This window comes from Lepisma saccharinum, chromosome 8 (assembly GCF_977018435.1).
Source record: "Lepisma saccharinum chromosome 8, izLepSacc3.1, whole genome shotgun sequence".
NCBI lineage: Eukaryota > Metazoa > Arthropoda > Insecta > Zygentoma > Lepismatidae > Lepisma > Lepisma saccharinum.
In genome coordinates, this window is record NC_139236.1 from 71052265 (window position 1) to 71077959 (window position 25695).

Here is a 25695-nt window from a genome sequence, read left to right on the forward strand (position 1 = left end):
GACCCTGTTGCCCCATGAAGTTATGGCTAAATGTTTTGCGCAATATTCATGTACAAAACCACTTTAAGGTAGCCTGTGTATTGTTAACAAGTTTTTCGTTATGTTTGTGCATGGACTATATTTACAACATCCTAATCTTCACAATTCATGATGTACAGGATTAGCATAACTAACACATAACTAGAATAATCTTTGATAACACCATTAAGCCTTGTTTCCATGATAACCAAAAATCCAATATGCTGACCAAGGCAGAATTTATTTCATTTTGAAAACCTAAACTAAACGTTACGTTTCAACCTTCTAGCAAGGTCTTTATTTGTAAAATAAAAGAAATTCTTCCTTGGTCAGCATATTGGATTTTTGGTTTTAATAATCTTTGTACTAGTCAGTTACACAGTGAAACTTCCATTTTGCTTTGTGTATGTTGCTCCACATTATACACTTTATATTTTCAGATTATAGTAAAGAAACATGTTATGATTTTCCAAGACTTTAGATATCCTGCATCTTGTATCCACTGCCCTCTCAAAATATATAAATTGAAGTTCCACCATAACAACAATATTCTGTGTCCATATTTTAGTAATGCACTACACAGTAACACTGTTAAGCCTTGCTTGCATGTTAATAAAACATTAAAATACTGACCAAGGCAGAATTTATAGTATAAAAAATATATACACTAAAAAGGTAACGTTTCCTTTTAAGCGTATATATTTTTTATACTATAAATTCTGCCTTGGTCAGTATTTTCATGTTTTACAACAAAGTAATAAATATTATTTTTATTCTTCTTATTTTGTGTGATGATGATGAGGAGTGATGATTACATGAAGGGACATACAAGGGGAACATCCATGTTCATGCCAGGACTCACCCTGGAACGTTCGGTTGTGTGATAATGAGTTGACCACTCAAAATGTCCTGTTATTTAGGCAGTTTTGTTAATGTATTGATGCAAGGATAACTCTGTCCTTAATGTTCAAGGGGATTATAGAAATGACCCTGTGTTGGCCCATGACAGCATAGGTGGTGTGGCAGTACAGATTGAACCTTCCCATCAATATCCAGAAGGTGTTGCAGGCAACAGATGACAGCAGAAGGCCAGTTGAGGCTGTATGTACAGTGAAACCTAGATTTTACGTTTTTCAGAAGACCAAGCCAAAGTAACGTAAAAATGCAGAAAATGTAAAATCTGGGAACATATAATTGCAGTTCCATTGCATTTCTTTAATTTTGAAAAATGCTGGCAAAATACTCAGTCCAACAACTTGTCATCATAACATCGAATGCCCTAGTTTCACACAAACATTTTAGAAACCTCTGGAGGGACAATATACCCCATATACTGCAGAAATAAACTAGTGAAACAGATGAGCATAATAGCAAGTATAGATGGGGAGCTACCAAATCATAAAAAAAGGTGTAGTTACTATTATCCAGCTATCCAACTGATTATGATGATACATGCTAAATGTGCCTAGAATTTTAGAAATTGCAGCAACAAATGAAAGTATTCACATTGGAGTAACAAAAGTTACATGGTTAATGCCAACATATCCACATCATATCTTTAAAATGAGTAATATGTACTTCAGTGTGAAAAGCTGCCTAAAACAAGGGAAAAGAAAGGCCAGGCTGGATCAATCTATTTTTACAGGGTGGCCACTCCATGATCATGATAAAATTCGAGTATAATTCCCTGTTTTCAACGTGAACTTTTAAAAAATGTATTGATTTTAGTAGTTTGGTTTGCTGTACTTGACTTCCAAGAAGACAGCTTTCACCTATCACACAAATGTCAAACTTGAATCACTCTGTACATTCAAAAGTTAATTCACAATGCACAAAAAATAAATTGTCATTAATTAGAAATATGTTATTTCAATAAGATACTCTTCTTATACATGTGACCCATATCTTTGCATATTTAGGTATAAATAATTGTTCTCTGGCTAGTCAGGTTAATTGCAATGATGGACAAACACCACATGCCTTACCTAGAATTCATACCTTTAACTTTCGTCGCCTTGTAATCAAGGGGTCCCAGGTTCGATACCCGGTGGAGGCACATAGTGGTTTGGATCCCACTTTAAACTGTAGGTCCAGTTCCAATTAGCCTTACTGTGCATAAAGTGGACTTAAAACACCAAATCAACCAACCAACCTTTGACTTTCTGGCTGTGCAATCCCCCCTTTTCTTACCACAAATGATAAAACAAATTCTCCACTGTCTTCTCTATATGCTCATTTTTACAAGTTGCATACAAGGGTGACATTTATATGATAGAAATTGAATCTCTGAAGGTGAGAAAGTAATTCCATTGGTTTTAAGTTGCGAATACTATTTATTCTTGTGAGAAATTTGGGTCTGAAAAGTAGGTTTTAGAAGATGTGTTTGTGTTGCATCTTTTGGTAACCATGCAAGAAGAGGAAGTAATTATGGAAATGCTGACCAAGCAACCAAAAGTGGTTGACCCACAATTGGGCCAACCATACTGGTGGTTGGTGAAACGTAAGAACATACAGTTGGGCAACAGTAATTTTGACCGTGGTTCCAGTATTGGCCCAACGTGTGGTTTTTACGTTGGGCCAACGTGATTTTTTGTTAGGCCAATGTACTGAAAACTAAAGTATAGATAGATTTGTGTTCTGATATACATAATTTATCGTGAGGCTAAATATAAACTAATATAAATTATATGTGTAAAATAAAAAAATAAATACACAACAGTTTCTCATTCACAAAGTATCATTGTTTTCGAGGTACCTTCAAGTGGTAGCACAAAACATTTTCTAGAGTTTACTTAATTTTCCACCTTTCGCGGAATTTAGTCTGCACATAACATTGTTTATTTTACATATATAGATCTTGAACAACCTTCACAAGAATACCTGTAAGGCTGTAAGAATATTCTTGTTCTGCTAGTACAGGGTGATTCTTATCGAACCAGCCTGACAATATGAGCTGTAATATGAAATATAGCATACAGATATTAACGTAATTTATACATGACATACCTTGGATAGTGTGTTGTTGATTGTTCATTGTGATCAGAGCATGAGTTGATAGTGTTCGCCGTTTTCAAGATGGCATGCCTCCACCCACGTTTGCATAGTTGACGTGACTCGCCGCAGTGTTTCTGCAGATTTTAGCCGCCTTTAAAGCTTGTAATGTACGTGGTTTATGCATACAAAAGAAGAAAAAATCTGGGCTGGTAGGGTCAGGGGATCTCGGGGGGGGGGGGGGGGGCTGACGCCTGGACACTGCAAACATGTTCGTATGTGCACCATTATGTGTACTTTAACATTATGTGTACACAATTTGACTCAGCACAGCTCACGGATTATTATGTCATAATTGTAAGCTGTTATATGCATCATCTGCAGCATTATTAGCAAATTCATCACACCATTTCTATAAGAGACACCCTGTACTAAACAGATAAGCCACAAGCAATTCCCAACTCATCTGTCATCCATGGTGGCTGACAAAGGACTAGTGAGTGACTACAAGTTAAGAATAGCTTCTACTTTCATTAACAAAATATTATATTTCCAGTATGTGCTGTGACTGAAATATTTGAAAAAACACTGTTCCATGTCACTTATTTTACACTCTAGAATCTACAGCATAGTCTTGAAAGTTGTCTTAACAGGAGGAGAAAGTAGTTTTTAAAACCGATTTGACTCACTTTTCTATGGTTTGGCAGACATTGACAACAACTGTTGGCCAACGTAAAACCAACTTCAATTTGCCAACCAACATAGACTCAACCTTTCCCACGTAAAAAACTGCAGTTGGTCCAACGGTTGTGGTTACTTGGGTAAGGCTGTCAAACCAAAACTAGCCTTGTCTAGTCCAAACATATAAATGCTAAGAACACAATCTAACTGGTCTATCATACTCACATGAGCATACAGGATGAATTTATAATCACATAAATTAGATTTTATGGAAATACTAATACAAGCCCAATTTAATTACGCACAAGGTAAGTCAAAAGGTGAACATTCATGGAAATAAATGAAATAAAAGGACAAATTTGCACCAATTCATATCCCAGGAAACAGCCAAGAAAATACCACTTGTCGTGACACACATACATGCATGGGTCTTTATTATGTATTCTGTGTTTACATGGCATATGGGTGTAAGCACCAATTGCAATTTTTCAGTTAGGATTTAATCCATATGTTGAGCATTATAGACACCTACATGAAAAATTTTCACATCAATTGAAAGTTTCTAAAATCTGCAGGTAAAAATCAACATTTTTCTCACTTGTGGTTTGTTTGTTTGATTGATTTTGTTTATTTTACTTCACTTTTCTGCCACTTTTTGGATAATTGGAAAGATGAGGATGGGTGGCGATGTGATAAAATTGATTAAGGGACACTCACCCAGGCCAGGATTAGAACCTGGGACCTCTGGCATCGTAGTGCCATGAGGTTGGCTCTCACTAGTGGGCGTTTGTGCCAATTAAACAGATATAAAGCAGCATGAGAATATTTGAAATGGCATTTACGTCTCTGTGTGAGATAAGCAAGATTTTGAGTACTCCTCGCATGTATGCCTAGGTAGGCACAACTTCATTTCATATTGTGCAGAACAGGTATGTTAAGTAATGAAGAAATTACCTTCAGAAATTAAAACTTTGTATTTTTTCGAAATAACAGAAAGTCCTTCCTAATTTAGAAATATTTTTAGATTTTGAATGCACAAGCTAACCACAATTTTTCAATTACGAAATCCCCTGAGCACTTCCAATTTTACCCAGAAAAAAATTCCAAACAGAATAAAACAAAACAAATTTCAAAACATGAAACCTGAACCAAACTCAGTTAATCACATAATTTGGCTGAAAGCAAATCCATTGTGATTCCAGAAATATATTTGGAAAATTACAAATTCCTAGACATGCAATCAAATTCATACTTTTATTCCAGAAATGTTTAGACCTAATGGTATCACTTAATAAAGTAAATGTTTACCCACTCTTCCAGGATAACAATTTGAGCTATCCCGAAAAATAAAATATGTATAAGAACAAAGATTTTCAAAATTAGAAAAATATATAAATTACATTTCTTACCATGTGTAGTGCATATCACAGCTTATACTTTAATATTCTTTTGTCATGTGGCCAAAAATTCCTGTATAATTTCCACTTTCTCCAGGAATTCCTGATCAATGATGAACCTCGTATAACTACATTGCTAGCAAGGATACATATATTTTCATAGCATTCTCCAATTTTCTAAAACAATTTCCAAAATTGTATTGATTTCTAATTTGCTTTAAATGTAAATGTACACAATACTTTAAAACTGCTCAAATTTTGATACAATTCAACTTTGTCAGTAAAAACAATGATTATGAATATAAATTTACACCTTGCAACCAAGGGCGTCAGCAGGATTTTTCCCAGGGAGGGGCAAGCAAGGTATTTTTTCCAGGAGGGGGCAAAGGAGGCATATTTTCCCCCATAATAGTGATGCCCTCAAAAACATTGCATCAGTCTGAAATTATCATGTTTCTTCAACGCCCTTATAATAATTAGCATAAATTACTGTGACTGACATGAAATTATGTGCAAAATATGTACTTTTAGGTGGACATTCATTTTCCAGGGGGGTGCGCCCCCCCTTCCGAACGTCTATGTTTGCAACTGCATAGAATAATGAAATGTGTGTGTGTGTAATGATATCGATTTGAGAGAGAAACAGACACACGCATGAAAATGCAAGCGTGTTACACATGTGCTGTGTATGCCACAATATATCACAAAATCAGTGTCATTATTCTAGGATAATAAGATTCATGCCCTTGTGATCTTAAACACAACCCAAACAGAACCTATCGTATTGTACAGTTGATAATGGTTTTTCATAAATCTTAGATATCACACAAAAATGTGAAACATTAAGTCTTGAAGATAGAAGTTCATCGGCAAATAAATGCTATATATTCAGGAAAACACCAATTCCAAATAAATTACACAACAGAGGACAGTGATTATTTGTCATTTCGTTACACTGTAGATAAACTTTTCTAGATTTCCTGCAGAGGTCATCTATTAGTTTAGTCAACAATGATAAAATTCAATTTTGTGATTTGTCCCTATGCTAATAGAACATCTCTTGAGGTAATTCTGGAACTAGATCAGACAGCAATGGAATGATACTTATCACTTATTAAAATTGCTACTCTAACACTCGAGGACAAACACACTAAAATGTTCAAAGCTTGATTCTATAATGACTAGAATGAATACGTGAGACACCCCATGGCAAAATGTAGCATGGAATAACTTCTCTTCCTTTATTAGTCTTATTTTGCTTAAAAATCTTAAAATAAATGCAACGATTTGTAACATGAACTTTGGTAAGTTGTACTCACCCACTCTTCTCTTTCGTTTAATATTGCATTAAATGTAGAATGACTTAAAACTCTATGCCACTTACTGTCCACTTACTGTACAACGTGACTTCTTAACTTTGATTGAGATCGATCTTATCTTTGGGATGAGTGGTAATTTCTGTAAGGGTCCGATCTGGGAGATTTCGAACAGTGCCTGAACGTGAGACGCCAAAATGCGACTCTGAAATCCGGACTATAGAAGGCATAGATGAAAGGATTGATGGCAGAGTTGATCCAACCTGTAAAACACATATAAGATTACAATATTGAAAATCTTAGCAAGGTATAACCACTGGATTGATTCCAACATTTCATCTCGTTTTTGCAACCAGAGTTTGCACACTTATAAAATCTAGCTCTGGTAATTTATACATACACAAAGAAAAATTCGAAACAAGTTTGAACCTCCCCTGATAGTGCAGTGGGTAAAGCTGTTGCTTTACAGTTAATGGTGCAAGGAATGATTCCCAGTGAGGTTTCAGAGCAGTGATTATTATTTAACTTGAACTGCTTTCCTATTATCTGGAGTTCTCAGACAGGTTCCAGGTACTCTTTTTATACTACCCCAAGCAAAAATTTGGCAAGATACCTTTATCGTTAACTCAATTTGCAGTGGAATACAGTTCACACCTGCTTGGAAGCAGAACTTTAGCACTAGTAGTACAATGATTTGCTGTGAATCAGCATACAGCTACACTGAATGTTAGTGACAATGGTCTTTTTAACATTAATGCAAATTGGACTTTTCTATTGTTTAGTGCTATTACCTTCTCCCATTCTAACACTATGTTCGGGGAGACAATCTGTTCTGTCCTCAGTTGAACAAATTTCTGTTTGAGGGGGATGAGGATTGACCTACAACAGGATAGTAGTTGGTTAGCACCCGGATTTGGAGACACTTACAGGTCTGTGTAAAGTGGTCAACAACCAACCTGTATGAAGCCATTAGGAAAGGAAAAAATCTACCTGGACTATGCAATTTCAACATCAACCTGGCAGTTTGGAAGTGACATGCCTAGAGATAGTGCAGCGAGAATAGCCAAGACTAAAGTTTCCATAGCAAAGGATTGAGTGATCCATAAAGGGAGCATCCGGATCACAGGACATTCCTTTGGCTGGAGCCAAGCTGACAACATGCAAAGGAAAGGAAAAGCTAAATAGTAATGAACTTTGTATGGGATCGGTAGATTACCGGCATCGATAAATTCTACTATAATCAATAGACCTATTAATTCTAATAATAAAATTATTATATGTGAGACACTTTGTTAGTGTGCGAGGACCTTCCCAAAATCTATTTTTAGATAGGAGCCTGCCCATGGCCGTAGGCAGGAAAAATTTTCGGGGGGGGGTTCATTCATAATTGTTTCCAGGGCGTCGCCAGAAATTTGATTAATATAAATAATAATAATTGTACAATAATAATTAAAATTTCATAATAATAATAATTATTATTATATTATTGTTATATCCTTGAGTGGCTTACTCAATCCAGCAGATGAGTGAATATCCAGCATAAGTTTCTTTTTTTTTTTTTTTTACGTTTCATACAGTGTGTACTGAAATGCACAATTATTTTACTTCGTCATTAAACTTTAGATACCTTCAAGAAAAAACTTTAAAAGTTAGATGGAAATTTTAGTCATAAAGTTTTTGTTGTTTGACTTTAAAATTAAATTTTTGGACTTTTGAAAAGTGTGGAACCAGTTATTCTCTTTAAAAGCTTAGCCTGGTGCATGGATTGTAACCTCAATCGCGAACGTAATGCGCTACGAAACTGGAGGCACTAGGTTTGAACTCCTATCAAGGGGGATTTATTTTCGACTTTATCGGACGGGGAATTTAAAAGCTGGAAAGGGAATTTTGGGACAATCATAAGGGAATCTTCAGTCTATATTCCTTGTGACGCAGGAACAACACTGGAAAGATGACAGCAGAAGTGATAATGGAGGGGTCGCCGGTGGGCTGCGATTCCGAGAATAAATCCTGTTTCACTCAACTTCCAGAATTCCAAATGTATGAAAATTCTAGCTCGATCGTTTCAACATTGCCTCCTTGTATTTTTGTGATGCTTCGAAAAAAAATTGAAAAATTGTTACAGATTTTGGTTTCTGAACATCCATTAATCCAACATGTCAGAAGTTTCGGGGGGGGTTGAACCCTAGAAACCCCCCCTCTAAATACGGCCATGAGCCTGCCCCCACACATGATCTTGGATTCCCTCCTTCCTTCCAATGAAAACAATATGATGTCGCTCGTTTACAAGGACAAAAACCTTAAACCAACGACCTGGGTTGGCTAGTTCAATAAACGAACCGATTCTCTAACTATATCGGGCCTCCCCCATGGCGCATTGGTAGCGTCATTGCCGTGTAATCGATGGGTCCCGGGTTCGGTACCCAGTGGAGGCACAAGTGGTTCGGATCCCACTTTAAACTGTAGGTCCAGTCCCGATTAGCCTTAAAAACAACAACTCAAACCAACTCTCTAACTATATCCTGTTGCAAATAAATAAATAAATAAATAAAAATATATCGCTGCAGTGTTTACATTTAGGCACCCAACACAGAAAGTAGGTTAAAAATAAACCACACCTGGCAACGTTGCAATTGTGCCGAGCGCCTCCACCTCAGCGGAAAGCTTGAGCCTCGTTTGTTTACGAACAGCAAAGCTCTAGACGTCATTTGCATGGTAATCCAAGCCACCAGAGGGCATGAGATCAGACTGTGCTGCCATCTGCTATCCGATATTAAAATTCTATCTTCTTTTTCTTCCTCGAGGGTAATTTTTGACAACAGCTGTTGTGTCTAAACTAAAGAAAACTGTTGCTGTAACGGCGCTATTCATGGGAATTAGGGGTGTCTTGGGGGGGGGGGGTATTAATTTTGGAACGTACAAGTAAAGGGCACAGGAAAAGTTAAAAATATAAAGTATACATACAATGGGGTGCGCAAGGTGATTTTGATGAGCGTTAACTTCAACATTGGCTATGAAAAAAAAAAAAAACTTGAAGAATTATAACATTTGGTGTGGTACTGAGACAGAGATCAGACCTTTCGAGGTCGAGAACGAGACAGACTGGTGTAAAATCCAGACTTATGGATTTGGAAATTTCACGAAAATCAAAATCGCTTTGCTGAGGCTTATTTAAACATACCAAGCCGCTATTTACTTCATTATTTATACGTAGATAGGACATATGTTGTGTTTAATGTAATTAAATGTAATTAAATTTAATGTAATTAGCGACAAACGTGAATCTGTGGAGCGTGGCTACATACATCAAGCATAAAATTCAGCTTTCCGAGCGTTCATAGCATCGAAACGTGGCGTCAAACAGAACAAAACTTAATTAAGAAAATTTGTTTGTCTCAATGACTTCTATACGCTATGAAATGTTGTGCAGTACATACTATACATTGCTTATTAATAAGACAACTCCTCACTCGCTCACGAGTCGAGATTCTGTCAAATCTTGTCCTGCATAGCAAACACTCCACGCCGGGGCATAAAATAGACTTAGTAAAACAAACCCACTTTAAACTGTAGGTCAGGTCCCGATTTGCCTATCTGAGTTAAAACACACTTTGCCAAAACTTTTGTTATTATAATAGAGGACAATATTATTTTATTGCGTAGAACATAACACTGAAAAACATCTAAATATGAAAGAAAAATGGTTTCTCTCATCTACAAACTGTTCCAGGAGTCTGTGGAGAAACACTGCGTATAACAGTAGATAAGAAAAGAAAGCGAATGGACGGAGCGAAGCAGTGCGCGCTGCTGCAAACGGCTGGTGGTATTGGTGGTGTTGCCCCCTCCATGCAATCTCTTCCCATCTCGCGTGTTTTATTGGTCGAGCCCCCTCTTGAGTCACTACTTTCGCAGAGGACTTGTTTTCCTTAGCTTGCTCAACAGACTCCTGGAACAGCTCGTTCATCAATTCTAACAGTAGCATGGCCGTGTATAAGGAGAGCGTTTAATGAGCCAAAACCCCTCCAATTGGTTTAGTAAATATTTTGCATTAATTGTATAATAGACAAAACAACATCTCATGGTCAAAACACTACAATGCAGTGCACTGGTTGAAAAAGTTATGAAAGTTATTTTAAAAACCCCTACATTTGGGTGTGATGTTAATACAACGAAGTCAAGTGTACAAATAATGTGTTACGTACCCAATAGGACCAAGTAATGTGAATAGTTTGCCAAAGACGAATAGAGATGGCAGCACCAGGCGTGCAAGGTTAAGAATTGGCAAAATATATGTGAATAATTTTATAAATAAGAACAAAGCAAATTGGAAAGATGAAAAACAATAGAATATATTATAAGAAGACAAAGAATAAATATGAAAGAAGTAAATTAATATATATATCTTATAAATCAAATCAATGATCACATGTAAGTTAATATGAAAATTAAGGAAGTCAAAGCACTGATACAAGTTTGTGTCTTTGAACAGATATTGCATCTGTTTGGTTGATTTACCATTCCCGTAGCGGAAATTTTGTTTACATCAGTGGCGAGCGCGTTCCGATCGACGCCCCACAGCACTTTTTGGTTGCGCAGTTTAACTGTAGCACCTACTTGGATGCGCATGTCAATCGGCTGCACCAAGTATACACTTTGTTGTACCTAGTTAGTGGTGGCGCGTTCTGATCGACGCCCCAAGGGAGGACATTAGTATTATTCCCAAAGCTTGGAGGAAAAAGTTGGAAAAGGATAAAGGCATTCGTTAAATAGTCAAAACCTAAATTGAAATCCAGAGGGAAGTTCACAAAGGAGACAAGAAGGAAGTCCAGATCCAGACCGTCCATTGAGAAGGAAGTCCAGATCCAGACCGTCCATTGAGAAGGAAGTCCAGATCCAGACCGTCCATATTGAGAAGGAAGTTACGATCCAGACCGCCCATTGAGAAGGAAGTCCCGATCCAGATCCTCCATATTGAGAAGGAAGTCCAGATCCAGACCGCCCATTGAGAAGGAAGTCCCGATCCAGATCTGCCCATTACGAAGGAAGTACATATAGAAGAATATCCAAATAAAGAAAATAAATAATAAAAAGAATATTGAGATGAAAATTGACTGTAACGAGAAAATTATAGAAGAATGTAGCTTATCATGTAAAATTCTTACTCCATGTCTCCTGTGTTTAAATAATATATTCGCTTAAACGTCTCCATTGGAAGGCATCCTGTCTGGTTTCGTTGTCTACAAAGAACCCTACCCTGTAGATAAGCTAGCTGAGTTTTAAGTTTAAGGTTTATGTACCTTTGCACCAAATGAAGGTAGCATTAAATAAATGGCGACCAACTTTTGGGGCTAGAGAATTAGGAACCAGACAGTGAAGAGAGAAAGAATAATTGAAAATGGAGGAAAAGGATAAAGATGGAAATGAGAATGGAGAAGCTACAATGAAGGAAGACGGAGAAAAAAGGGAAACTTTCATTTGTTGCGGAGAGGAAGGAAACAAGGAAGAAATTATTTTCTGTGTCACATGTAAAGAAATGAAACATTGGACGTGCGAGGGAATAAGAAAGGAGAAATACATAGCAATAAGTAAAAGGGAAGAAGATTATACATGTAAGGAATGCAAGAAGGAAAAGCTAAAAGAAAAGCAGAAGAAGACAGAAGAAATAAACTTGATGGAAATGTTCCAAAAGCTGTCAATGCAGATAAATGAAAATAACAGAGAACTGAAGAAGATTGAAGAAATAAAAGAAAAGTTGGAAGAAAATAACAAGGAAGTGAAAGAAAGGCTCGATGAAAATAGTAGAAAATTAGAAGAAGTAAGAAATGAAAGCAAGAAAATGTACGAGATAATAACCGAGACATGTGAAGAAAATAGAAGATCATTGGAAAAGAAGATTGAAGAAACAACACTGCTAATCGAAAACAAAAGCGTGTATATAAATAGGACGATCAAGGAAGAAGTTTCAAAACTTAGAGAGGAGAATATACATAGAACCAACAGTATGGAAAGAAAAATTGTGGAAAATAAATCGCAAATAGAAGCAGTATCTTCTAGAGTAGATGCAAATGAAAACAAGATAGAAGTAGTTGTTTCAAGAACAGAAGAAAATGAAAGCAAGACAGAAGTAGATGTTTCCAGAATAGCAGAAAACGAAGACAAGATAGAAGTAGCTATTTCCAGAATAGAAGAAAATGAAAGCAAGACAGGAGTAGCGAAGGTCCTTATAGAAGATAGAAGTTGGAAGATGAAGGAGGAAAGTTCCAATGACGAGCATGACAGCAAGGTAGAAGAAGATGCTATAATGTTAAGCGAAGTAAACAAAGAAGAGACACATAAGAAACTAGAAGAAGAAGAAAGAGGAATAGAAAGGGATGAAAAATTTAGTTGTCAATGTAATGATGAAGAGATCAATGTCGAAATGAAGATGAAAGAAGAAAGTTCCAGTGACGAGTCTCTGACGGAGAAGACGTATAAGCCTAGCAGAAGATGTAAACAAAGAAGGAAGAAAAGTAAAATGATATTTAGATATATTCACTTAAAGACATGGAAGAAGAAGAAGATAAAGGAATTAAAAATAGAAAAGAACCTGAAGAAAGTTAAGAATATGCTAAAAAGGGTTAACATAGATCAAATGGATTTTGATGCTACTTCGCCAAAGAGAAGGAAGAAGAAGATTAGACGGAAAAGACAAGAAGAGCATGCATTGGATGAAGATGTAGAACATAAGAAGAAATCTTGGCAGAAACCATATTGGAAGAAGAGAGAAATGAAAGTAATTTCTTTACTGGAAGAAAGTTGGAAGAGGAGGAAGAAGGATCTTGAGAAGAATAGAAGAAAAAGAAGAAAGAGAAGAAAAAGAGGAAGAGAAAAAGAAAACAAGTTAGAGACAAGCAGCGAGTATTTGAAAGTATTGGAAGAAGCAAATAAGACTGACTAGTGCAAAGGAAGGAGATGTTATGACAAGCAGACGTTTCTAGAATTATTAAAGTTACATGAAAAGTTCTAGTTCACCAGAAGAAAAATTCGTGGAATTATTAGTGATCTATTTGGAAGAAGAAAATTTTAGTTCTTTAATGTTAGTTCCTGTAAAAGGATATATAATATCCATCGTTGGAGGAAAATCTATTCTGCAAGTGATATTTTAAGAAAGAATGATAACTGCTAATTTATGTCACCACTCGATTGAACAATGAGACTGATAGTGAAAGATCAAACCTGTAAAAGAAGAGGTGCCAAAGAAAGTAATATGGAAAATGGATGTTAACTTTTCAATTGTACGAACAGAAGAACGAAGAAGATAGAATAGTTAGGCATAGAAGGAAGTTAATTACGAAGAAAACTCTCAGGAAAAGGAGAAGAAAATATGAAAGAAGATCGAATAGTATCAGTAAAACATATTCTTTGTAAGCTTAGACGATTAAAAGTCATCGTGTATTTAGAAAAGTGCAAATGAAACGGGTTGTAATCCCAGAAGTTAAAGAAAAATCGGTTGTATTCCGAGAATGGGTTGTAATCACAGGAAATAAATATATCTAGATACATGCTGATATGAAATTCAGGCTGATGTGAAGAATTATTGTAGCTGATGGAAACACGTAGAGGGTCAACTTAGAGAAGAGAGAGAGTTCTTTGAAACGAAAAATCTGAGCTAACTCATAATCTGTAGAGAGATTGCTGAAAGAAGAAAGGTGAAACGAAAATTACTATTTTGGCAGGACATCGTCAAGTAAAGACTATCTTGGAGAGAACAGACGAGCAGACTTGCAGGAGATGAACTATTGAAGAATTATATTTTGTATCTAGAAATAACTTAAGATGTCACGAATATTTCCGGAACGGTGAAAAGATATCTAGGAACGAAAACAGAAAGAAGAGATAAATCGAGAGATGAGGAAAAATGCTGCATGCCAGGAGATATAATTTCACAGTGAAAGTGAAAAGCAATGTAAGCAGTAGAAATGAAGGCCCATATGAAGTGATAAGTATTTTTAGAAATACAGTTCTTCTAAAGCACATAAAAACAGATGTAGAAAGGAGAGAGAATTTAGATAACATTAGAAGATATAATTGTACAGAAGAGAAGAAAGAAAGCGTCAAGAAGAAATAATAGACTTGTACATATATAATTTGAAAAAAATGTATCTGCATATATATTATATATTACGACAAATTTTTTTTATGGCCAACGGGGGGAATATTATGTTACGTACCCAATAGGACCAAGTAATGTGAATAGTTTGCCAAAGACGAATAGAGATGGCAGCACCAGGCGTGCAAGGTTAAGAATTGGCAAAATATATGTGAATAATTTTATAAATAAGAACAAAGCAAATTGGAAAGATGAAAAACAATAGAATATATTATAAGAAGACAAAGAATAAATATGAAAGAAGTAAATTAATATATATATCTTATAAATCAAATCAATGATCACATGTAAGTTAATATGAAAATTAAGGAAGTCAAAGCACTGATACAAGTTTGTGTCTTTGAACAGATATTGCATCTGTTTGGTTGATTTACCATTCCCGTAGCGGAAATTTTGTTTACATCAGTGGCGAGCGCGTTCCGATCGACGCCCCACAGCACTTTTTGGTTGCGCAGTTTAACTGTAGCACCTACTTGGATGCGCATGTCAATCGGCTGCACCAAGTATACACTTTGTTGTACCTAGTTAGTGGTGGCGCGTTCTGATCGACGCCCCAAGGGAGGACATTAGTATTATTCCCAAAGCTTGGAGGAAAAAGTTGGAAAAGGATAAAGGCATTCGTTAAATAGTCAAAACCTAAATTGAAATCCAGAGGGAAGTTCACAAAGGAGACAAGAAGGAAGTCCAGATCCAGACCGTCCATTGAGAAGGAAGTCCAGATCCAGACCGTCCATTGAGAAGGAAGTCCAGATCCAGACCGTCCATATTGAGAAGGAAGTTACGATCCAGACCGCCCATTGAGAAGGAAGTCCCGATCCAGATCCTCCATATTGAGAAGGAAGTCCAGATCCAGACCGCCCATTGAGAAGGAAGTCCCGATCCAGATCTGCCCATTACGAAGGAAGTACATATAGAAGAATATCCAAATAAAGAAAATAAATAATAAAAAGAATATTGAGATGAAAATTGACTGTAACGAGAAAATTATAGAAGAATGTAGCTTATCATGTAAAATTCTTACTCCATGTCTCCTGTGTTTAAATAATATATTCGCTTAAACGTCTCCATTGGAAGGCATCCTGTCTGGTTTCGTTGTCTACAAAGAACCCTACCCTGTAGATAAGCTAGCTGAGTTTTAAGTTTAAGGTTTATGTACCTTTGCACCAAATGAAGGTAGCATTAAATAAATGGCGACCAACTTTTGGGGCTAGAGAATTAGGAACCAGACAGTGAAGAGAGAAAGAATAATTGAAAATGGAGGAAAAGGATAAAGATGGAAATGAGAATGGAGAAGCTACAATGAAGGAAGACGGAGAAAAAAGGGAAACTTTCATTTGTTGCGGAGAGGAAGGAAACAAGGAAGAAATTATTTTCTGTGTCACATGTAAAGAAATGAAACATTGGACGTGCGAGGGAATAAGAAAGGAGAAATACATAGCAATAAGTAAAAGGGAAGAAGATTATACATGTAAGGAATGCAAGAAGGAAAAGCTAAAAGAAAAGCAGAAGAAGACAGAAGAAATAAACTTGATGGAAATGTTCCAAAAGCTGTCAATGCAGATAAATGAAAATAACAGAGAACTGAAGAAGATTGAAGAAATAAAAGAAAAGTTGGAAGAAAATAACAAGGAAGTGAAAGAAAGGCTCGATGAAAATAGTAGAAAATTAGAAGAAGTAAGAAATGAAAGCAAGAAAATGTACGAGATAATAACCGAGACATGTGAAGAAAATAGAAGATCATTGGAAAAGAAGATTGAAGAAACAACACTGCTAATCGAAAACAAAAGCGTGTATATAAATAGGACGATCAAGGAAGAAGTTTCAAAACTTAGAGAGGAGAATATACATAGAACCAACAGTATGGAAAGAAAAATTGTGGAAAATAAATCGCAAATAGAAGCAGTATCTTCTAGAGTAGATGCAAATGAAAACAAGATAGAAGTAGTTGTTTCAAGAACAGAAGAAAATGAAAGCAAGACAGAAGTAGATGTTTCCAGAATAGCAGAAAACGAAGACAAGATAGAAGTAGCTATTTCCAGAATAGAAGAAAATGAAAGCAAGACAGGAGTAGCGAAGGTCCTTATAGAAGATAGAAGTTGGAAGATGAAGGAGGAAAGTTCCAATGACGAGCATGACAGCAAGGTAGAAGAAGATGCTATAATGTTAAGCGAAGTAAACAAAGAAGAGACACATAAGAAACTAGAAGAAGAAGAAAGAGGAATAGAAAGGGATGAAAAATTTAGTTGTCAATGTAATGATGAAGAGATCAATGTCGAAATGAAGATGAAAGAAGAAAGTTCCAGTGACGAGTCTCTGACGGAGAAGACGTATAAGCCTAGCAGAAGATGTAAACAAAGAAGGAAGAAAAGTAAAATGATATTTAGATATATTCACTTAAAGACATGGAAGAAGAAGAAGATAAAGGAATTAAAAATAGAAAAGAACCTGAAGAAAGTTAAGAATATGCTAAAAAGGGTTAACATAGATCAAATGGATTTTGATGCTACTTCGCCAAAGAGAAGGAAGAAGAAGATTAGACGGAAAAGACAAGAAGAGCATGCATTGGATGAAGATGTAGAACATAAGAAGAAATCTTGGCAGAAACCATATTGGAAGAAGAGAGAAATGAAAGTAATTTCTTTACTGGAAGAAAGTTGGAAGAGGAGGAAGAAGGATCTTGAGAAGAATAGAAGAAAAAGAAGAAAGAGAAGAAAAAGAGGAAGAGAAAAAGAAAACAAGTTAGAGACAAGCAGCGAGTATTTGAAAGTATTGGAAGAAGCAAATAAGACTGACTAGTGCAAAGGAAGGAGATGTTATGACAAGCAGACGTTTCTAGAATTATTAAAGTTACATGAAAAGTTCTAGTTCACCAGAAGAAAAATTCGTGGAATTATTAGTGATCTATTTGGAAGAAGAAAATTTTAGTTCTTTAATGTTAGTTCCTGTAAAAGGATATATAATATCCATCGTTGGAGGAAAATCTATTCTGCAAGTGATATTTTAAGAAAGAATGATAACTGCTAATTTATGTCACCACTCGATTGAACAATGAGACTGATAGTGAAAGATCAAACCTGTAAAAGAAGAGGTGCCAAAGAAAGTAATATGGAAAATGGATGTTAACTTTTCAATTGTACGAACAGAAGAACGAAGAAGATAGAATAGTTAGGCATAGAAGGAAGTTAATTACGAAGAAAACTCTCAGGAAAAGGAGAAGAAAATATGAAAGAAGATCGAATAGTATCAGTAAAACATATTCTTTGTAAGCTTAGACGATTAAAAGTCATCGTGTATTTAGAAAAGTGCAAATGAAACGGGTTGTAATCCCAGAAGTTAAAGAAAAATCGGTTGTATTCCGAGAATGGGTTGTAATCACAGGAAATAAATATATCTAGATACATGCTGATATGAAATTCAGGCTGATGTGAAGAATTATTGTAGCTGATGGAAACACGTAGAGGGTCAACTTAGAGAAGAGAGAGAGTTCTTTGAAACGAAAAATCTGAGCTAACTCATAATCTGTAGAGAGATTGCTGAAAGAAGAAAGGTGAAACGAAAATTACTATTTTGGCAGGACATCGTCAAGTAAAGACTATCTTGGAGAGAACAGACGAGCAGACTTGCAGGAGATGAACTATTGAAGAATTATATTTTGTATCTAGAAATAACTTAAGATGTCACGAATATTTCCGGAACGGTGAAAAGATATCTAGGAACGAAAACAGAAAGAAGAGATAAATCGAGAGATGAGGAAAAATGCTGCATGCCAGGAGATATAATTTCACAGTGAAAGTGAAAAGCAATGTAAGCAGTAGAAATGAAGGCCCATATGAAGTGATAAGTATTTTTAGAAATACAGTTCTTCTAAAGCACATAAAAACAGATGTAGAAAGGAGAGAGAATTTAGATAACATTAGAAGATATAATTGTACAGAAGAGAAGAAAGAAAGCGTCAAGAAGAAATAATAGACTTGTACATATATAATTTGAAAAAAATGTATCTGCATATATATTATATATTACGACAAATTTTTTTTATGGCCAACGGGGGGAATATTATGTTACGTACCCAATAGGACCAAGTAATGTGAATAGTTTGCCAAAGACGAATAGAGATGGCAGCACCAGGCGTGCAAGGTTAAGAATTGGCAAAATATATGTGAATAATTTTATAAATAAGAACAAAGCAAATTGGAAAGATGAAAAACAATAGAATATATTATAAGAAGACAAAGAATAAATATGAAAGAAGTAAATTAATATATATATCTTATAAATCAAATCAATGATCACATGTAAGTTAATATGAAAATTAAGGAAGTCAAAGCACTGATACAAGTTTGTGTCTTTGAACAGATATTGCATCTGTTTGGTTGATTTACCATTCCCGTAGCGGAAATTTTGTTTACATCAGTGGCGAGCGCGTTCCGATCGACGCCCCACAGCACTTTTTGGTTGCGCAGTTTAACTGTAGCACCTACTTGGATGCGCATGTCAATCGGCTGCACCAAGTATACACTTTGTTGTACCTAGTTAGTGGTGGCGCGTTCTGATCGACGCCCCAAGGGAGGACATTAGTATTATTCCCAAAGCTTGGAGGAAAAAGTTGGAAAAGGATAAAGGCATTCGTTAAATAGTCAAAACCTAAATTGAAATCCAGAGGGAAGTTCACAAAGGAGACAAGAAGGAAGTCCAGATCCAGACCGTCCATTGAGAAGGAAGTCCAGATCCAGACCGTCCATTGAGAAGGAAGTCCAGATCCAGACCGTCCATATTGAGAAGGAAGTTACGATCCAGACCGCCCATTGAGAAGGAAGTCCCGATCCAGATCCTCCATATTGAGAAGGAAGTCCAGATCCAGACCGCCCATTGAGAAGGAAGTCCCGATCCAGATCTGCCCATTACGAAGGAAGTACATATAGAAGAATATCCAAATAAAGAAAATAAATAATAAAAATAATATTGAGATGAAAATTGACTGTAACGAGAAAATTATAGAAGAATGTAGCTTATCATGTAAAATTCTTACTCCATGTCTCCTGTGTTTAAATAATATATTCGCTTAAACGTCTCCATTGGAAGGCATCCTGTCTGGTTTCGTTGTCTACAAAGAACCCTACCCTGTAGATAAGCTAGCTGAGTTTTAAGTTTAAGGTTTATGTACCTTTGCACCAAATGAAGGTAGCAAATGCTGTTATGGTGAATATACTTAGTGTATTTCAAGCCAATATTTATACCCCGTTGTCGGCTTATAATCAAGGGGTCCCGAGTTCGATACCCGGTGAAATAATACTGTGGTTCGGATCCAACTAAAAACTGAAAGTTCAGTCCTGATTAGCCTGACTGTACATAAAGTGAACTTTAAGCAAAAACTTTAAGAAATATTTAGATCAATTAAATTATAACTACCACAATTGTACTATCCTTGGGCGTCTAAGTTAAACCCCACATAATATTTCTATATATATACAGGGTGTCCGTAAAAGAACTCCGGGATTTCAAACAGCATAACAATAGTGTTTGAGCGTAATAGTGAAGAGACAACAATACTTCACACATCTGCCACCAGATATCAGCAACACCACATAGCTGTACAGGGTAAGTTGTTCATAAAAGCCGTGTAACCGATTCCTAGGGAAATGAATAGCCAGAGCAGGTCCCATTCCTTGGCCACCGCGAAGTTCCGATTTGACGCCAATGGATTTTTACTTTTGGGGCTACGTAAAAGACATTGTGTATCAAGAAAATATCCAGTCACTTGAGCGCCTGCGGCAAAGAATAAGCACAACCATAGATGACAATCCTATAGACATGCTTACCCGAGAGTGGACTGAAGTGGAGTGTCGGTTTGATGTCTGTAGGGCTGTAAATTGTGCACACATTGAATTACACTAAAGGTAATGAAATTTTGAATATTGTATTTACATACAGGCATGATTCAAATTGTAATATAATAACTTGAATTCAAAACTCCGGAGTTCTTTTTCGGACACCCTGTACATATACGGCAACGAACACCAGCCAGTACTTAATTCCAGCAACAGCAGAAATGAAGACTAGAGATACGCACCCAGCCACGTTAACGTGATTTGTACAGTTTCCACCGTCTCGGTCTTGCCCCCGACGAAGGGGATGACGATGTAGAGGATGAAGAAGGGGAGCCAGCACGCCACGAACCCTCCGACCACAATGCTCAGCGTCTGCGCCGTCTTGCTCTCCCTCCGGAAGGACGAGACCCTCGTGCCCGTCGCCCTGTCCAGCCTCGCGTCGAGCGACGCCGTCTCCGCTACGCTCCTGGATGCCGCCCCCGCGCCCCTGTAGAAGCTCGGCCGACTCTGCAGCTCGGAGTGGCGGCAGCAGTGCGTCGGGTACAGCTCGCCGTGCTTCCGTACGGATTGAGATCTGTTGATGTGGTTGTCGAAGTTCGACACCGGCGACATCTCGTGCACGAGGTTCGGAACCGACCCGTCGGACATTTGGCCGTTGTTTTTTGGACTAGTGAACCTGGAAATACATGGATAAGTTAGGATTAATAGGTACATACAACATTCACAAGACACTGCACTTACATTCTAAAATAAGCTTCATTGAATCTGTCGACATGTATGAACTTTTTGATGATACCGATAAAGTACAGATATAAAAGTTACCGATACCGATAATCTACCGATCCCATACAAAGTTATAAATATTCCTTGAAAAACATGAAAGGATCATTCAGTTCCTTGACCAGGTTTAACCAGCTACTTGCAATTTGTTTCGCCTTTGGAAAATAAGTCGTGTATTTAAATACTAACTTTACAAAACTAAGGCACATGGTTTTTACGATTACAGCCATAAAAGTACTGACAAACTGGAAGAATTTTGCACTAACTTTACAGACCAATTATAGATTTATCGATTCGGTAACATTATCGGTAATTTTAGTGATAAACCGATATGCCTATATCGGCTATATAAAAAATGATAAAAATTAATTAAAAACTAAAAAATAAGGGGAATCCATATGAAAATGACAACGATATATTTCTATCTCGTACAGAATATTACGATGAATTTGATCTATTTTACGACGAAATTGCGTGAAAGTAATCAATAACCAGTGATATAGTGTTGGTCACGCTACAGAGAGAGACTGACAAAACGAAGTAACATAATTTATGCCACTTTATTCTATGGCGATGATAGACATTGTAATGGTAGACTACACATATATCTGCTCCATGGGTTCACGTTTGTCTCCTTGATGCAAGAAGTCCCGGGTTTGATTCCCGGCGGAGGCACATTGCACAGTGGTTCGAATCCCACTTTAAACTATAGGCTTAATCGCAATTATCCTGTTTTAGAATGGAATGTACTCAGAACATACTTTACAAAAATAAAAAAAATGCTCCCATATCTAGTATTTTATTCAACTCTGACGCTTAACTGTACGTCACCATGTATTGACACGACTACAATGTCCACATATGAGATCGCCGAAATTAATAGGTACGCCCCTGCCTTGTACTGAAAATTAGATGAACGCGAATAAAACAATAAATAATCATGTGCAAAGTTAGAAGTTAACAGCCAAAGACAGTTTTGATTTTTTCATTAAATTTAGCCCTTACACGTTACATTACGATGCCTTTATACGAAGACCCATAAATAGATTTACGAGGTCATGGGAGAGATTATAACTGCTACACTTTTATAACCACTAAATCTAAAGTACAAGGAATATTCCAGTTTTATGACGCTAATTCATAAACGAAAACAGGACCACTACAATTAAAGCATTGATCCGAAACAATAAACAAAGAAGTTTTTTTGTTGCTTGTTTTCCTTTTTACACGTCATTTGACATGCTTTATTTTCCGTTGCATGTTTCCAACCAGTCCGATATTCGACGCTGTATACCTCTCCCCAGTTTCTCTCGTAAAAACATGACAGTCGTAAAGCACTGTGTGGGGGGAGGAACTATTAACACGGGCTGTAGTTCATGTCTGTCAAGCAACACACAGCGGCCAAAATAATTAACGCAAAAACAGGAAATTAGGACCGTAATTAAAAATGTAATCGACTCGATTCGGTTTGCCCTTACAAGTTAAAAGCCGGCATGAATATGTATCTGTAATGGGAGGTAACTTCGACCGGAGCCATGTAGCTTCCAAATAAATCCGCTAGATGGGTCTTGCGTCATTACACAGGCTGAACGGTGGTGCATTAATTGCCGATACGAAGAACGCCACAGAAACTTTGTCCAGTAGTTTTTTCCCATAAATTTAAACAAGATTGTTCGACATTTACTTTACAAATAGCACTGCAGTCATGTCACAAATAAATGATACGCATTTTTTTTCTTCAGAATGTAAATTTCAATAATCGAATTATAAATCAATCTGCTGTTCTCCCAAGAACGTTAGGCTACGAAAAGTCTTAAGACTTGGAATTCAGTTTGCAGTGATTCTGAAGTTCTCAGGAGAACAAGTCATGTTCTTTCCATGTTTTTCTACCTCGACTTTCCTGAAACTATTAATTTACTCTGTCAACCTCATTAAAACTTTGGAAACTGAAGTTATTGGCGTCCTGAAGATCGCATATCTCAACCAACACCACACCTTCTTTGCTTCCAGTCCAGTACAAGAAGGTTCCTTGACCACATGGGAGTATACAGTTGTGGACAAGGGGAGGCATGTCCCCTCCCATCCGGAAAGCAAGTGGTGAAAAATCCATTCTGTTCATTGTGCTACCCTCTTTTCAAATAATTCAAAATAAAGCTTTCCCTCCGCCCAATGGGAATGGTAACGAAATGGGTAAAGACCCAAAGTAAAGACGAGACCGAGAACGAGACAAACCTCTGTAAAATCGAGACGAGACCGTGAGATATGGTATGATAATGAAAAAATTAACCTACATGGAATTTTCTTTTAGATTTCTTCAGATACACCGTTCTTTTATAGCAAAGTCATATGCTTTGTTTATATTAATTGCGAAATCAATTCATTAATACCAAATGTGAACCTGTGTTGGCTGGCTCTATACCCACTCAGGATAAAACCCAACTTCTCAAGGACTCTTATCGGGGACTGCGTAGTTCTAATGCAGTCTGCTTGTAATCATGGGTTCGATACCCGATGGAGGCACACAGTTGTTCGGATTGCCCTATAAACTATAGGGCATACAATGAACTTTAACCAAAAATTCAACCTCGACGACTCTTAGTATCCAAGTGAGGTGCCAAAAAAAAAATATTAAGAAAAGTTGTTTTCTTAATGATCTCTACGCTGTGAATGTGAAAGTGTGTGCGGCGACACGTTTTTAACACACAAGAAAACAATGCTCAACAAAGCAAAAACCTCAGAATAACAAAAGAACCAATCACTTTCAAAGTACAGTACGGGACACCAAGGTCCTGAAATGCTCGCTTCCCTGCAATGAGTTGCGTGTTGCCTAATTCTATGGCGATGAGCAGATTTTATTGGGAAATTTTCATTGGCAACTTCTACCAACGCCGTGCAGTTAGGCAACAAACATAACGCCTTACGGAAAAGCGATCATATCAGGATCGAAGCGTCCCATTTCTTTTGCCGGTGACTACAAATGTTCTTACTTTTTCCCATAATTTTGTCTCCTAGTCACCTAGTGCGGTTCGAAAGCTCAAAGAACAGAAGTACGCAAGTGCACAGCTCGCAGTACAGATGGTTGGTGACTAGGTCACGTGGTTTCCGCACTCGTTGTTCATTTGTTTAAAATCACGGAGGTAGAAAGCCAGCAACACAGGTAGATATACGTTATGGGCCAGCAAGCTGTTGGTTAAAGTTATTCTAATGTGTGGAAATGTATGTGTACGAGCATGTCACGTACACAAACTGCATTGTTGTTGTTTGAGGTAGAGATCATAGATGGCAGCATGCAAAAAGAACGACGCATATATTTGATGATGCTTAAAGCAGTTTAGAAAGTGGGCTAGAGATGGCAGCACTCAAGAAAACTTATAATATTGTAAATAGAGAAGGAGGAAAGCGCTGATGTGGTGAAATAATGATTTTAGATATTAATACTAATTATAATGAAAGAAATAAATGAACTTAATACAATAACAGCATATAAATAAGGTGGAAAGGGTAATTAATATTCAGTAATAGCATACTGTATGTGATCTCTATATAAAAGTAAAGAAGTCGAATTGTAATTACGATTCTGGGTCTATTCCGGTTCCCACGAACTGAGAGTTTCGTGCGGCTTTTGGGTTGTTGTTCCCAGGTGTAGCGCCATTTCACGGCAGGCACCCAAGCACTTTTGGTAGGCGCATCTATTGCAGCTCCAAGTTAAGGTTAGCGCCGGCCAGGCGGCGATCTTTAACTAACCCCTTTCTCTTTGTTTGTCTGGGAGATCGTTTTTATTTGGACAAGATCGGTAAAGAAAAGAAAGAAGAAAAAGTACACAATATGTATTAATTGCAAGAAGAAGCAGCCTTAGCAATTATAAGAAGAAGCATTATTAAGTATGAGAAGAAGAAGCCTTATTAATTGCAAGAAGAAGAAGCCTTAGCAATTATAAGAAGAAGAAGCATTATTAATTATAAGAAGAAGAAGCCTTATTAATTGCAAGAAGAAGAAGCCTTAGCAATTATAAGAAGAAGAAGCCTTAGTAGAAGAAGATGCCTTATTAATTGCAAGAAAAAGAAGCCTTAGCAATTATAAGAAGAAGAAGCCTTAGTAGAAGAAGATGCCTTATTAATTACAAGAAGAAGCAGCCTTATTAATTATAAGAAGAAGTAGCCTCAGCGATTACAAGAAGAAGAAGCCCAAAGAAGATTGGCTACAATTAATAAGAATTAAAAATAGAAGAAAAATATTGTATGAAAAGATTTCCAAAGTTATCTAATATTTGTACATGATTATTCAAGAATATATTACGAATTGTACCCTCCGTAGTGGGTTAAATCTATTGTTTCTTTTCATATATTCGCAGTGTTAGTCACCCTGATCTGTGCCCAGAGGTATCTCTTTGTTTCTACCCTGTGCTAAGCTGGCAGATGCTCACGTGAGAGGACGTGGCAAGCATTTGAAAATGCTATGTGATTTCTATGGTGAAAAACAAGTGTTTAAATGGCGAGGGAAACAAGTACTCAGTTTTATCTCCTGATCGTATTTGG

At 36.8% G+C, this 25695-nt stretch overlaps 1 protein-coding gene across 1 annotated transcript in view; it reads right to left on the reverse strand.

The window, feature by feature from the left end:
• Positions 1–5630: 5630 nt before the first annotated feature.
• LOC145991541 (putative G-protein coupled receptor No18) overlaps positions 5631–25695 on the reverse strand; it is a 322406-nt gene continuing 302341 nt past the window's right edge. The window contains exons 10-11 of the mRNA XM_083127567.1: positions 20623–21056; positions 5631–6666 (exon numbers count right to left, since the gene is read on the reverse strand). Coding sequence (XP_082983693.1) covers positions 6521–6666; positions 20623–21056 — 580 coding nt within the window. The 3' untranslated portion in view covers positions 5631–6520. The remainder of the gene's footprint in view (positions 6667–20622; positions 21057–25695) is intronic.